Source organism: Orcinus orca, chromosome 1 (genome assembly GCF_937001465.1).
Source record: "Orcinus orca chromosome 1, mOrcOrc1.1, whole genome shotgun sequence".
NCBI lineage: Eukaryota > Metazoa > Chordata > Mammalia > Artiodactyla > Delphinidae > Orcinus > Orcinus orca.
The window spans coordinates 168789668-168803262 of record NC_064559.1 but is presented as its reverse complement, the minus strand read 5'-3'; the positions used below and the strand labels follow the sequence as shown (position 1 = coordinate 168803262).

Genomic DNA, 13595 nt, shown 5'->3' with positions numbered 1-13595 from the left:
ATGAATATAGCTTTATTTACATTTCCACAAATTTTTACTTTTGTCTTTTTTCATTTTTAATAATCTATTAATTTTGAAAACTATATGAAACATTTATGTAAGCCATGGAACATAGTAAACAAATATCTAAAGACCAGCATCGAGCTTAAGAAATAGAAGATAACCACTGCCATTTTTTCCCTTGTGTGCCCCATTCTTCTATGCCACTTCCACCCACCCCCAAGGTATCCAAGGTATTCACTGTCCGTTTTTTTTGGGGGGGTGGGGCCTTGCCAAACCTATGCCCCCTGCATTGGAAGCTCAGACTCTTTAACTACTGGACTGCCAGGGAAGTCCTGTCAACCATCCTTTTTTATTTTAAATCTTGCCCTTGCTCTTTTCTATAGATTTATCATAACATATTGTTTAGTTTAGAGGTAGCTTTATAATCTTCTGAAATAACTTTTCAGGGAATATCATTTCCTATGCCTGTATAGATGTTTAAGTGAAATCCTGCTGCACGTACAGTTTTTATTTTGCTTAGACTAACTTCATTCTTAGCATTTTACTGTCTTTAAAAGTTATTCAGAAACATACATATTGCTATGTAATTATCTATAGAGTTGAAAATACCATAATTTGCTTGCCATTTCCCCCCTGTTTTAGACATTTCTATATGTAGGTTTATTTTAGGCGGGTCAGAAAAACTGATTAATCCCTTTGTGTAAATACCTTTGTTAATATCTCTGATTATTTCCCTTTGCTTGTTTTTTTGGGTTTTTTTGGGTAAATTCTTAGATGAAGTACTAGATCCAGAGACTGGGTGGTTTTTTTTTTTTTTTTTTTTGTGGTACACGTGCCTCTCACTGTTGTGGCCTCTCCCGTTGCAGAGCACAGGCTCTGGACCCGCAGGCTCAGCAGCCATGGCTCACAGGCCCAGCCGCTCCGCGGCATGTGGGATCTTCCCAGACCGGGGCACGAACCCATGTCCCCTGCGTTGGCAGGTGACTCTCAACCACTGCGCCACCAGGGAAGCCCAGAGACTGGGTGTTTTTAAGATTGTAATTAAGTCTTTTCTATCAAGAAAAATTGTGCCAATTTATACTTTGACCAGCATCATTTGAGAGGACTAATCTGGGTACACTTGATTTGAATGATTCACAATGTCAGGATTATATCCTGTTCTAGAAAACACTGTGTTAACCAAAAAAATTAAATAAAGGGCTGTGGTGTTCTTTCAGGCTGGTGGTGATTTTGCTGTTTTCCATAGGATATTTTTTCAGCCATTGTTCAGGAACCATGTCATTCTGCCTGCTGTTACATGTGATAGTTAATTACAGGGCTTAGTTATCGCTTCTGATCACTTCCCCTGAGAATTTATCTATTCTTATGACTCCACTGTCACCAGTAGGGGATGATATTTTAATCTGTATGTTCAGCTGAATTCTCTCACAGAAGCATTATTAGTTCCTTTTCTGTACTTGCCTAAGCAGACAGACTCTCCACAGCCTTAACAAATTCCCCTGAAGAAATAATTCCTTGTCTTGTCTTCTTATCAGTCTTGTCAGTGACCTCATGGGAGTATTAATTACTATTTCATTTTTTATTTTTATTTTCTAACTTTTTATTTTGACAATTTCAGACTTATAAAAAGTTGCAAAACTAACACGAAGAATTCTCATGTAGACATTCACCCAAATTCCCCAAATGTTAGCATTTTATCCTGTGTGATTAACTGTGCTCTTTAGACACACACACACACACACACACACACACACACACACACACACACACACACACACACACACACACACACACATTTACTCCTGGTTAACTACTACTTTAAATCATGGAGTTTTTTTTTTTAAATCTCGACTTCTCCTTCCTCTAGCCTTTTCCCTCCTTCATCTGAGCGGCCTATATGGGATAGGAAAAAGGACATGGTATTTGTAATTAAATACTTTGGTTCAAGGCCCAATTCTGCCACATTTTTAACTAGATGAACTTGGGTACACTGTTCTTTCTGATCTCCAGTATCCTCATATACAAAATGGTGTCTATTATACCAGCTCCACAGGACTGTTGTGAGGGCTAAATGAGCTAATGTATGTCAAAAGTATGCTGTATGAATGCTGGTCAGTCCTTCAGAGAATACTCGTGTATCTAGTACAGTGCCGGGCATTGTGCTAAGTACTGGGGATTCAGAAAAAATCAACATCTATTTCCTATTCGGTCACTTACTGTATTTTGTCAATTCTTCCTTCGAATTATTTTTCACTTCTGATTTTTTTTCCAATTTCTTTGCTTCTATCCTAATCTATAGCATTATCACCTCATGTGTGAGTCACTGCAACAACCAACAGGTCTCCAAGTTGTTTTTTGGCATTTATGTCAGTGACAAACTAATAATTGTCCTGAGGTATGGTACAGTATAGTGGAAAAGATATGGACTTCATAATCAGTAGACCTAGGTTTGCATCTTTGCCCCACTTCTTACAAATACTGTAACTCTGGGCAAGTATCTTTACCACTATTCTAATTTGAACTCATTCTTTTTTTCTTTTAACAGGTAACTATCAGGGAGTGTTGGCTGCTAAGGATATACAGAAAGGGTTAATATGTTCCTTGAACTTGAACAGCATCATGGTCTAGTGGGGGAGACAGATACAGTCATAAGTAACTATGGTGTAACATAGAATTATAAAAGAAAACTAGCTTTGGAGTCAGGTATAGAGGGCAGCCTATGTAGTGGTAAAAGCACAGACTTAACTCTAGAATCAGATTGCCTGGGGTCTAATCCTGGCTCTGGCACTTATTAGCTGTATCATCTTGGGCAAATTAATAAACCCCTTAAAGCCTGAGTGTCTTCATCTTCATAAAATGGGGATACTGATAGAAATTACAGAATTTTAATGAGAAGTAAATGAAATTATATATGTAATGTACTTAGCAGTTTATTGCATATAGCACATAGCATATGTTAACAAATAATGAGCCCAATAATTATGATTATGATATTATTATAGTATGGTGGCTTAAGAGCTTAAAAATATAAGCTTTGGCCTCATTTTTGAGTTGGAGTTCGAATTTATCAACATGCTAGCCATGTGTATATGGGGAAGATATTTAACCTAAACCTCAGTTTCCTCATTAGAATGCATATTGTAATGGTGCTTGATTCATAGAATCTAGAAATTCAAAGAGCTCATGTATCTAAAGAGCTCTGACCCAGGACCTGAGACGTAGTGTTTCATGAATGATAACTCTTGTAATTTTTATTCTTGCTCTGCCATCTGCTGGCTCTGTTATCTTTCATAGTAAGTTAATCTTTCTGAGCCTTAGTTTACCTACTTTGTTCAAAACAACGTTGTCTGGAAGATTGCGAGTATATATAAAGTTGCTGGATTGGTGCCTGGTACCACACAACTGTCATTCAGTACATAATAGCTAATAGTTAATGGTGCAGATTAATTACCCAGGTGCTGAGGGTCAAATTAATTCTGCCCTGGAAATTAGGAAAGATATTCACAGAACTGAATGTTGAAGGATGTGTGAGATTTTGCCACATAGAAGGACTAATCTAAAAAAAGGTTCAGAGGTGTGAAAGTGCCTGTTAAAGTGCTTAGGAAGTGATGGTAAATAATAGTAGGTTGCTTTAGGGAACACTCAGTTTAGTATATCTAGTAGGTAGCATGTTTGGAGGGAGAAGGAAAAAGTGGAAAATGCGGCTAGAAAGGAAGGTTGGAGCCAGTTAGTAAAACATTTCGAATACCTTACTAAATTGTTTACACTTTATTCTTTAGGTCTCTGTTTTTCCAACTTCTAACAGCAGAGGGAACTAAATTTGCTGTGGGATAGAAAAGGGAATTACTTGAAACCAGTGTTACAAACAGGAATTTCTTGGTAATCTTGTGTTTTATCTTAAAATTCATATAGTGTTTGCCTTTTACATAATATATTTGATTCAGTACAAATATATTTAAATTATTTACTGGTTGCATAACTTGATTACCTCTCCCCCAACCTCCCATACTCTCATCCCCTCAAATAAGCTTTGAGTGTGTTTGCTATTCTAAAATGTGCCAAGTTAATACTGTAGCTTTAGTCCCCTGGCACACTTCTGCTAGGAACCCCTTGAATGTGTTCCCAGCATGAGAACTGTGCTTATAGATGATATGGAGCCTTTGAAATTTTTTTTAGGAGAGTGATAGGATAAAAGCAATGCAGTGAAGAGCTGGGTTGGTCCAGATTGAGTAGAAGCCATTTCAATTAATTAGAAAGAACTTTCCTGTTTGTTCTTCCTAGAAATTGTTTAGTCTTTGAACTGTGTGGATCTCCTTATGATCCAAATGAAATCAGACTTGACCTTCTCTCCCTTCTGCTTTTTTTAGTAGGAACTTTGTTTTTACTTTGCCTAGGGTATGCCTAATTGGTGAAGGGAAAAATCTTTCTGAGAAGGAATTTCCAAGAGATGAATTGTTTAGACATGGAATTCCAGCTTCTGCTTTGTCCTTTCTTTGTTAGTCCTCCTGTACTGCTGCTGTGTGTTTAAAAATAAGGGGAATTCCCTGGCAGTCCAGTGGTTAGGACTCGGCACTCACTGCCATGGCCCGGGTTCAATCCCTAGTTAGGGAACTAAGATCCTGCAAGCTGCAGCACGGCTTCTTCTTCTACTACTACTACTGCTACTACTACTACTACTACTACTACTAAAATAGGAAATACTGATCTATCAGTACTTCTGTGTTAGCTTAAAGTACTGGAATTTGGAGAGTCACAGATGGCCGTGTGGTTTTTGGAGTAGATCTCAGATAATCTGAGTACAGTTCTAGTCCTGCTCTGGCTTGATATATAAAGTCTCTGTTTTCTTCTTTAAATGGAGATGATTATCCGTGTTCACATCACAGACCTTCGAGTATCAGGTGAGATAACATATTTAGAATTTGTATATAAAGTTGAAAAGGTAGTATATTATGGTGGATAAGGGCATAAGCTCTTGGAGCTACATTTCCTGGGTTTGAATCCTGCCTCTGACCCCTACAAGCTCTGTGTTTCCAGACGCACTGCCATTATTCTAAGTTCTTTGGTTCCTGTTTTATCTCATTGAATCCTCACAGCAACTTTATGAAGTAGGTATTATTATTATCTACATTATAAGATGAGAAAACTTAGGAGCAGAAAGGATAGGTAACTTGTGTAATGTCACACAGTTAGTAAATGAAAAGTTGGGATTTGCACTCTAGCTCCAAAGCCCAGGTGGATTAACTGTTAGGCACATGTACTTGCCAAAAGAAGAGCAGCTGACTAGAAAAGTCTTATGCTTACTAATCGGAATTAACATAGAGATAAGGGGAAGTTTTCTTTGAAAAGGAAAAATTTGTGGGGTCTAAAAACCTGTTTTTGTTTGTGGACATATTTTATCAATTGGAAAAACATTTTTTAGAATGATTAATTAAATATTATAAATGTCCATATGTTACTACCTGGGTTTGTTCTGTTAAAATGACTTCTAAAAATTATGTACTCAGAAGGTTCAGATGTCTCCCCTCTGATAGTTACCCAACTTTCATTTATTTTCTCTTTTGTAAAATAAATAGATCATTTTGAAACTTACCAATGGAGGTCAAAGGGCATCTTGTTTCATCTGGGTGATGAATTTTAGACATTTAAAAAGATGGTACAATGAAGAGTAGAAAAAGCAGAAAGAATTCATACTTACAACACAGGAAATAAGACAGAATAGGCAAAGTTCTGTGATGCAGAAGTTGAATTTGAAGAATTACTTACTCTGAACTTTTTCTGATTTGTCCTAGCTACACCTAGCTGCAGAGGATACAGAGATATATAGTCTTTGTTACAAGTGGTCCTGTGCCCAGGTAAAAATAAAAGGTTTTATTAACATGGAAGAAAAGAAGAACAAGTTTTAGGGTTGGCAGCTCACAGTCTCTGCTTCATTGGGCCAACCATTTAACTTTTGTGAAGTCTGTTTCCTCATCTTAAAAAATAATGTCTTTGTTGTCCATCTTACTCAGTTATTACAATATCAAATGTGTCAATGTGAAAGCGCTTTGTAAACTGTAAAGTATGTAACCATTTTAATAAGTTAAAAAATTATTTATTTATTTATTTATTTATTGGCTGCATTGGGCCTTCGTTGCTACACGTGAGCTTTCTCTAGTTGTGGCGAGCAGGGGCTGCTCTTCCTTGCGGTGTGCAGGCTTCTCACTGCAGTGGCTTCTCTTGTTGCGGAGCATAGGCTCTAGGCGTGCGAGCTTCAGTAATTGTGGCACATGGGCTCAGTAGTCGTGGCACGCAAGCTCTAGAGCGCAGGCTCAGTAGTTGTGGCTCGCGGGCTTAGTTGCTCTGCAGAATGTGGGATCTTCCCGGGCCAGGGATCGAGCCCGTGTCCACTGCATTTGCAGGTGGATTCTTAACCACTGGGCCACCAGAGAAGTCCCAATGCTATTTTAAATGGAATTGTTGCCTTAATTTCATTTTCGTATTTTTAATTGTAAGTGAATAGAAATATAGGTATTTTTATATATTGATCTTATATCCTATAACCATGATGAACTTGTTTTTGGTTTTTCTTTTTTAGATCTGATAGTTTTTTTGGTGTGAATTCCTTAGGATTTTCTTTTGCAAAACTATGTTACCTGCAAATAGAGACAGTTTTACTTTTCCTCTCCAATCTGTATGCTTTTTATTTCTTTTTATCTTTTTCTTTCTTTTTGGTTTTCTTTTTTTTTTTTTTTTTGCCTAATTCTAGGACCTTCAGTACAATGTTGAATTTGACGTGGTGAGACCAGATATCTTTGTCTTATTCCTGATTTTAGGGGGAAAGTATTCAGACTTTCAACATTAAGTATGATACTAATTGGGTTTTTCATGGATGACCTTTATCAGGTTGAGGAAGTTCTATAAACTACGTAATTTTTAAAACTTACCTTTTAAAAAATTATTTATTTATTTATTTATTTGGTTGCTCCAGGTCTTAGTTTACACTTTGTCACTTACTGTGTGTAGAATACTGAGAAAGATGTTAGTTTTCTGAGCCAGTTTTCTGTTGTTCAGAAATGAAGATAATCCTTCACTGCTTTGTAAAGTAGGGGTGAGGAATAAATGAAATAATGGATAATTCATGTTAAACACTCAGCAGAGTCATATAGAAAGCACCTAACGGATGGTAGCTACTGTAATTATATTTTAGTTATATTATTGTTGTTGGGGACACTTAGAGTGTTTATTTCTGTAATTAAAACCCTTATACTTAATCTTTGTGCTTATTTGATTAGTTCTTTATTCCTCAGGTTGGAATAACTGGGTTAACCTTTTTCTTTTTTGAGGATAACACCTATAGCACATTCTTTTACCCAAATAAACTGATCATATTTGAACTATTAGGTTGGGATAGGAATTTTGTGGGAGATTAACTTGGAAAGTAAATTGGGGCTAGATTTGGGAAGGACTCGGGCATCGTCTAACAATCTAAGAATTTTGTCTTTTGTCTCCAGCTCCATGAAGTCCATTGACATTTTGAGCAGTAGAGGGTAATTTAGGGCTGGTAAGTTAGGAAGATTAATCTGCTGTGCCTCTGAGGTCTTCCCTGACCATCCTTGACTGATTAGGGTACTCTGCTATGTGCTTATGTGACTACCCAATATATCCTCTATATTTAGTATTTAATAGACTTTATGTAAATACTTGTTTAAATGTTTCTCTTTTCCTGCTTCTTGAGAACATGGACCACATGTTGTATTCCCACTGTCTAACACGGTATCTAGCACAAGGTAGACATTTGAATAAAAGTACTTGTTGAACAAGGAAATGAATATTTTGTTCTCCACTTTTCTGGAAACTAACTTGTTGGCTTTTGTTTTCCCTTTGTTTCTTCCTGGGATCCAAGGAGGAGGCATCTCCTTATTCCTTACTTGATATCTGCTTGAATTTCCTGACTACTCACCTTGAGAAGTTCTGCTCAGCAAGGCAAGATGGAACACTGTGTCTGCAGGAACCTGGAGTATTCCCACAGGAGGTGGCTGATCGGCTGCTTCAGACCATGGCTTTTCATGGTAAGAAATGAAATAAATAGAGGAAACAAAAATTATGTGCTGTTAATTGGCATTGGATTTTGAAGTGCTACTGTGGCCATTTAATGATTTTCGTAGAAATAACAGAAAACCCTAATTCTAGGAAAAGGAATTCATTTATTTTTGCCAATCCTGCCACTTACTTTATAATTTGTGATAAGCATTTTTATTTTCTAATGTGGCAAATCATTTTTTTGTTTGTTTCTTCTATACTGTTTTGTTTTGAGGAGCCATTCTCAAGGCAAAAATAACTTCTCTTCCAAAATAGCAGTTTAGAAGTCTGCTGGTCTAAAACACCTTACATTACCATTTGGCAGCAGGAAAATCAATAAATACTACTATGGAAAAACTAGTTTCTGCTTTTGACCTTTGAAATGGGAAATCATAGCTAATTTATTACTTCTGTTTTTAAGAACAAATTCTGAAAATAAATTATGAAAGATTTATCTGTGAAATTCTGGTTATGTATATTGATAATTTTTGTTACCTCTATATAAGTTTTAAGTTGAAAGAGATATAATGCCTTTATATATTTAGGGTGTATAAACTCTTACAAGTAAGAAACACAATTTTTCCCACAACTATAAAATAGAATGAAAATGTGGCAGTAATGATAATTATCATTTATTGATTGCCTCTTGCATGTAATAATGCCAAGCATTTTATATGCTTTTCTTGAATTTGACTTTTCTCAAAAACCTGTAACATAGCTATTTTTATCCAATTTATATACAGATAAGGAAACTGAGGTTCAGAGATGTAACTTGTTAAGAGTCACAGTGTTAATAACTGTCGTGGTTCAAATGCAGATCTGTTTGATTCTAAATCTATGCTATTTTCACTGCCACACAACCTTCCTATACCTACATTAGAGGTATTCCTGCTCCTAGATGCCTGATGATGGTATACACTTTTTTGTGACTTTAAATATGTAAATACACACAGACACATCTATTGGGTTGGCCAAAACATCTTACAGAAAAACCCGAACAAACTTTTTGGACAATCCGATAACATAAATATATTTATAAATATTATATTTTATTAAATATTAAATATATAAATTTATTATGTATACTTAAAATCGCAGCAAAAGTTTATACCATTATCTGGCATATATATATATATATATAGAGAGAGAGAGAGAGAGAGAGAGAGAGAGAGAGAGAGGGAGGGGGAGAGAGAGGGAGAGAGGGAGGGAGGGAGAGGGAGAGAGAGAAGGAGGAGAGCGAACACAAATGCAGATAATGCATTCCAAGGAAAGGTGGGAGAAATAAGGCTGTAATTGAGGTATTCTGGAATAATTTAGGGAAGAAGAAGATACCTACATTCCTTGGTTTTCACTAAGCTGCTCAAGTCTGTAGTGTCTTTGAATTCTTCCAATCTGCCAAAGGAACTAGGGTAAATTTCAGTAGATATTATCCATGTTAAAGTTAAAGGTCCCTGGGCTTCCCTGGTGGCACAGTGGTTGAGAGTCCGCCTGCCGATGCAGGGGACACGGGTTCGTTCCCCAGTCCGGGAGGATCCCACATGCTGCAGAGTGGCTGGGCCTGTGAGCCATGGCCGCTGAGCCTGTGCGTCCGGAGCCTGTGCTCCGCAACGGGAGAGGCCCGCGTGCCGCAAAAAAAAAAAAAAAAGTTAAAGGTCCCCTACAAAGCTGCACAACGATTTAAGAGATCATGCCAGTGCTAACATTTCTTTCTGGTCTCAATTGAATGATTACACTTACCAAGCTCAATTTAAATATTTATATATATAACTGGTCTTGTCAATCAAAAGAATAAATGTTAACTGAAGTTTTAACTTTGCCAGATTCCTTTTGAAATATGACTACTATTGGTTAATAATAGCAGCTAACATTTATTGAATGCCTATTATATACCAGGGACTGTGGCAAATGCTTTATATGGATAAAATAATTAAAGTAGTTTTTAAGTAAATGTAACTAAATAATTGTCCTCCAGAGTAATGTCTTGGGGAGGCTATATGCTTGATCAAAATGTGTTTTCTACCTCTTTTTTTCAAACTGCCTTCAGATGAGGAAAGTGAGAGTCAGAGAAACAATGTGCTGTCCCCATTTGTGTTTCCCCAGTGTGATTACCTGCCTTTTTCACCAAAAAGTGTTCTGAGTTATTTAATCTCTTTTTACAAAATCATATCCACCTTCAGTCGGGAGTGGATACTACTAATATGCAAAAGAACAAATTCTTGTCACAATTTTAAAAAGTTGTTTGGTAAATGTTTGTGTGTTTGAAAATGTTCATAATAAAATGGGAAAAAGGTTGTTCTGTGAATTTTTTTTTTGCTGTGCCATGCGGCTTGTGGGTTCCTAGTTTCCTGACCAGGGATCAAACCCAGGCCCCTGGCAGTGAGAGCGTGGAGTCCTAACCACTGGACCACCAGGGAATTCCCTATGAATGCTTTTAAAATTGATAATATATTTTTTCTAATAGCATAATGATTTAAAAAAATAATTTATTTACATTAAAAAATTTTACTTATTTACCCGACTCAAAGGATTAATGATATTGGTGGCAATCCTTATTAAAATAAGACTGATACTAAAGAGTTTTACTTATTTGGTTCTGTGATTCTCTTGTCATAATCTTTGCTCATTGTGTCTGTTGTCTCAAAGCTAAAAATCTTCCAGGAAATGTGTGGATAAAAGCTAGGAATCAGAATAAGAATTTTACCACCTAATGATAATGCTATTTAGCTATTATGAATATAATATCTATTAGCTATTGTGAATATAATATCTAATATTATGAATATTATAATGCTGTAATCATCCATGTACAGGTCTTATTTGGACATAAGTTTTAATTTCTTTGGGATAAATACCCAGGAGTGCTACTGTTGGGTTCCATGGTAGTTGCATGTTTAGGTTTTAAAAAACTGCCAAACTGTTTCCAAAGTGGCTTTGCCATTTTACACTCGTAACTATATAAGACTGACCCAGTTTCTCTGCATTTTGCCAGCATTTGGTGTTATTACTATTTTTTATTTCAGTCATTTTGATAGGTATGTAGCCATTATTTCTTCAAATACTTTTTCAACCCTACCCTGTTTCTCCTCTGGGACAAATAGCTCTGTTCCATTTTTTTTTTTTTTTTTAGTCTATTTTTTTTTCTTGTTCTTTAGGTTTGGGTAATTTCTATTTTTTTATCTTTTAGTTCACTGATTCTTTCCTCTGTTCCTTCTGCTCTGTTGTTTAGCCCAACCATTACTGTATTTTTCAATTCTAAAATTTTCCTTTGTTTATTTTATTTATTTATTTTTGGCTGCATTGGGTCTTCATTGCTGCACGTGGGCTTTCTCTAGTTGTGGTGAGTGGGGGCTACTCCTAGTTTTGGTGCATGGGCTTCTCATTACAGTGGCTTCTCTTTGTTGCAGAGCATGGGCTCTGGGCGCACAGGCTTCAGTAGTTGTGGCATGCAGGCTCAGTAGTTGCGGCTCATGGGCTCTAGAGTGCAGACTCAGTAGTTGTGGCGCATGGGCTTAGTTGCTCCGCTGCATGAGGGATCTTCCCAGACCAGGGCTCAAACCCGTGTCCCCTGCATTGACATGCAGATTCTTAACCACTGCACCACCAGGGAAGCCCTCCCTTTGGTTCTTCTTTATATCTTCTATTTCTTTTTTGAGGCTTTTTTTTTCCGTTTGTTTCAAGCATGTTTCAAGCACACTTTAGGTTTTTTATGATGGCTCCTTTAAGATCTTCATAAAATAATTGTAACATTTCTGTTATTTCAGTGTTGACATCTATAGATCGTCTTTTTTCAGTTTGAGATTGTACTGGTCCTTTGTATGATGAGTGAATTTTTATTGAAATCTGGACATTTTGGAGACTACTGTTTTGGAGACTACATGACACTACTGTTTTAGTCTGTGTTTCTGACACCACTTTAGCAGTGGAAGGTGGAGGTACTGCCTTGTTATCGCCAGATTGGGATAATATTCTTGTTCCCCACTTGACTTCTGTTGACACCCAAGACTTGGGGCTCCTCATTATTGCTGTGTAGGGGATTGGTGTTCTGTTTCCCCACTAGATCTCTACTGATACTGCCCTAGCTGACGGAGGTATGAGTACCTCATTTCTCTTCTTCAGTTGGCCTCCACTGACAGCATGTTGGGGTGAGGTGACCTCATTACTTACTGTTGGGCAGTGATGAAGTCTCGACTCTCTGCTAGGCTTCCTTTGACACCACTCCAGCACTGAGGGGGAGGAGCACCTCATTACTGCCAGATGGACGTGAAAGTCCTGGCTCCCTACTCAGCCTTCTGTAACACCTCCCTGTGGGGAGACTGGGGCAACTAGTTACAGCAAGGTTGAAAGTCTAGGTTCCCCTCTTGGCATTTGCTGGTGTGGATGAGGGTGTGGCCACAGTTTTTTCTTTGGTGTTTGACTGAAGTAAAGTAGTTACTGTCTAAAAGTTGCCTGCCTTGCTAGGCTGCCCCATTCCTGATACTTTGGCTAGAGTGAGCAGATTTTTGGGGGGAGCTACTTTTGTGTGTGCTTGTTGGTATTTACCAATTGTCCACTTCTTTGACTTTAAGCCTGGGATGTATGGTGCAAGGAAAAAACCCAGTATCCAACGTATTGTTCTTTGTGTTCCAAGACACCTAGCTGGTCTGGTTTCTTCTCTTCACCTTTCAGAGTGATCTAGCCTCATTTCTTTTCTCTTCCCACTTCCATACTTAAATTTCCAGAAACGTACCATGTTCTCACTCATATCTAGGTTTTCCCCTATATTCTTTTTCCTCTCTTTACCAGGGAGACACCTTATAGCTCTAGCTGTTTCTTATGTTCAAGCAGTGTAGAACTACTTGTTGTTTTCTAACTGTGTGCTGGGCTTTCACATCTCTAAGGCTGTTTTTTTTTCCAGTTTTTAAATTGAGATATAATTGACACGTAACATTGTATTAGTTTCAGGTGTACAGCATAATGATTTGCCATAGGTATTCTAAGGCTTTGCTGATGCTGTTTATTCTTCATTTAATTCCCCTCACCTTCTTTCTCTATCTTTGAACTTTTCCTTCATCTTTGAAGGACTTTCTCAAAGATCACCTTTTCCATGAAGTCTTTTTCTGATCTCCAGGCATCATGGATTATTTCCTTTTCTTTGCTTTCATGATACTTTGTACTTGGCTCTGGTATACCATTGGCTAGATCTAGGCACATAGCCCGATCTAAGTCCAAGGGTAGGTTGGGAAACGTAGTTGTCCGTGTGTTCAGGAAGGGGAGGACACATTTGTGTGTGTGTCCAGGAAGGGGAGGACACATTAACATGTGGTCCAGGAACCAAATGTTAATAAAATCAATAGTGTCTACCACAGTCCTGATTCTGCCATGTGCTATTTCTGTGCTCTTGGAAGGCCACTTTTTTTTTTTTGCGGTACGCGGGCCTCTCACTGTTATGGCCTCTCCCGTTGCGGAGCACAGGCTCCGGACGTGCAGGCTCAGCGGTCATGGTTCACGGGCCCAGCCGCTCTGCGGCATGTGGGATCTTCCCAGAACGGGGCACG

General features: G+C 37.7%; 1 protein-coding gene across 6 annotated transcripts in view; it reads left to right on the top strand.

Moving 5' to 3' along the window:
• ZYG11B (zyg-11 family member B, cell cycle regulator) overlaps positions 1-13595 on the top strand; it is an 80180-nt gene that overhangs the window by 16140 nt on the left and 50445 nt on the right. For 3 of the 6 annotated variants that reach the window (XM_033435500.2, XM_033435502.2, XM_049699904.1), the window contains exons 2-3: positions 5793-5855; positions 7886-8051. In XM_033435500.2, coding sequence (XP_033291391.1) covers positions 5793-5855; positions 7886-8051 — 229 coding nt within the window. Of the gene's footprint in view, positions 1-5792; positions 5856-5891; positions 7544-7885; positions 8052-13595 lie in introns of those variants that run through there. The other 3 variants (XM_004273844.4, XM_033435501.2, XM_049699901.1) reach the window with 2 other exon arrangements.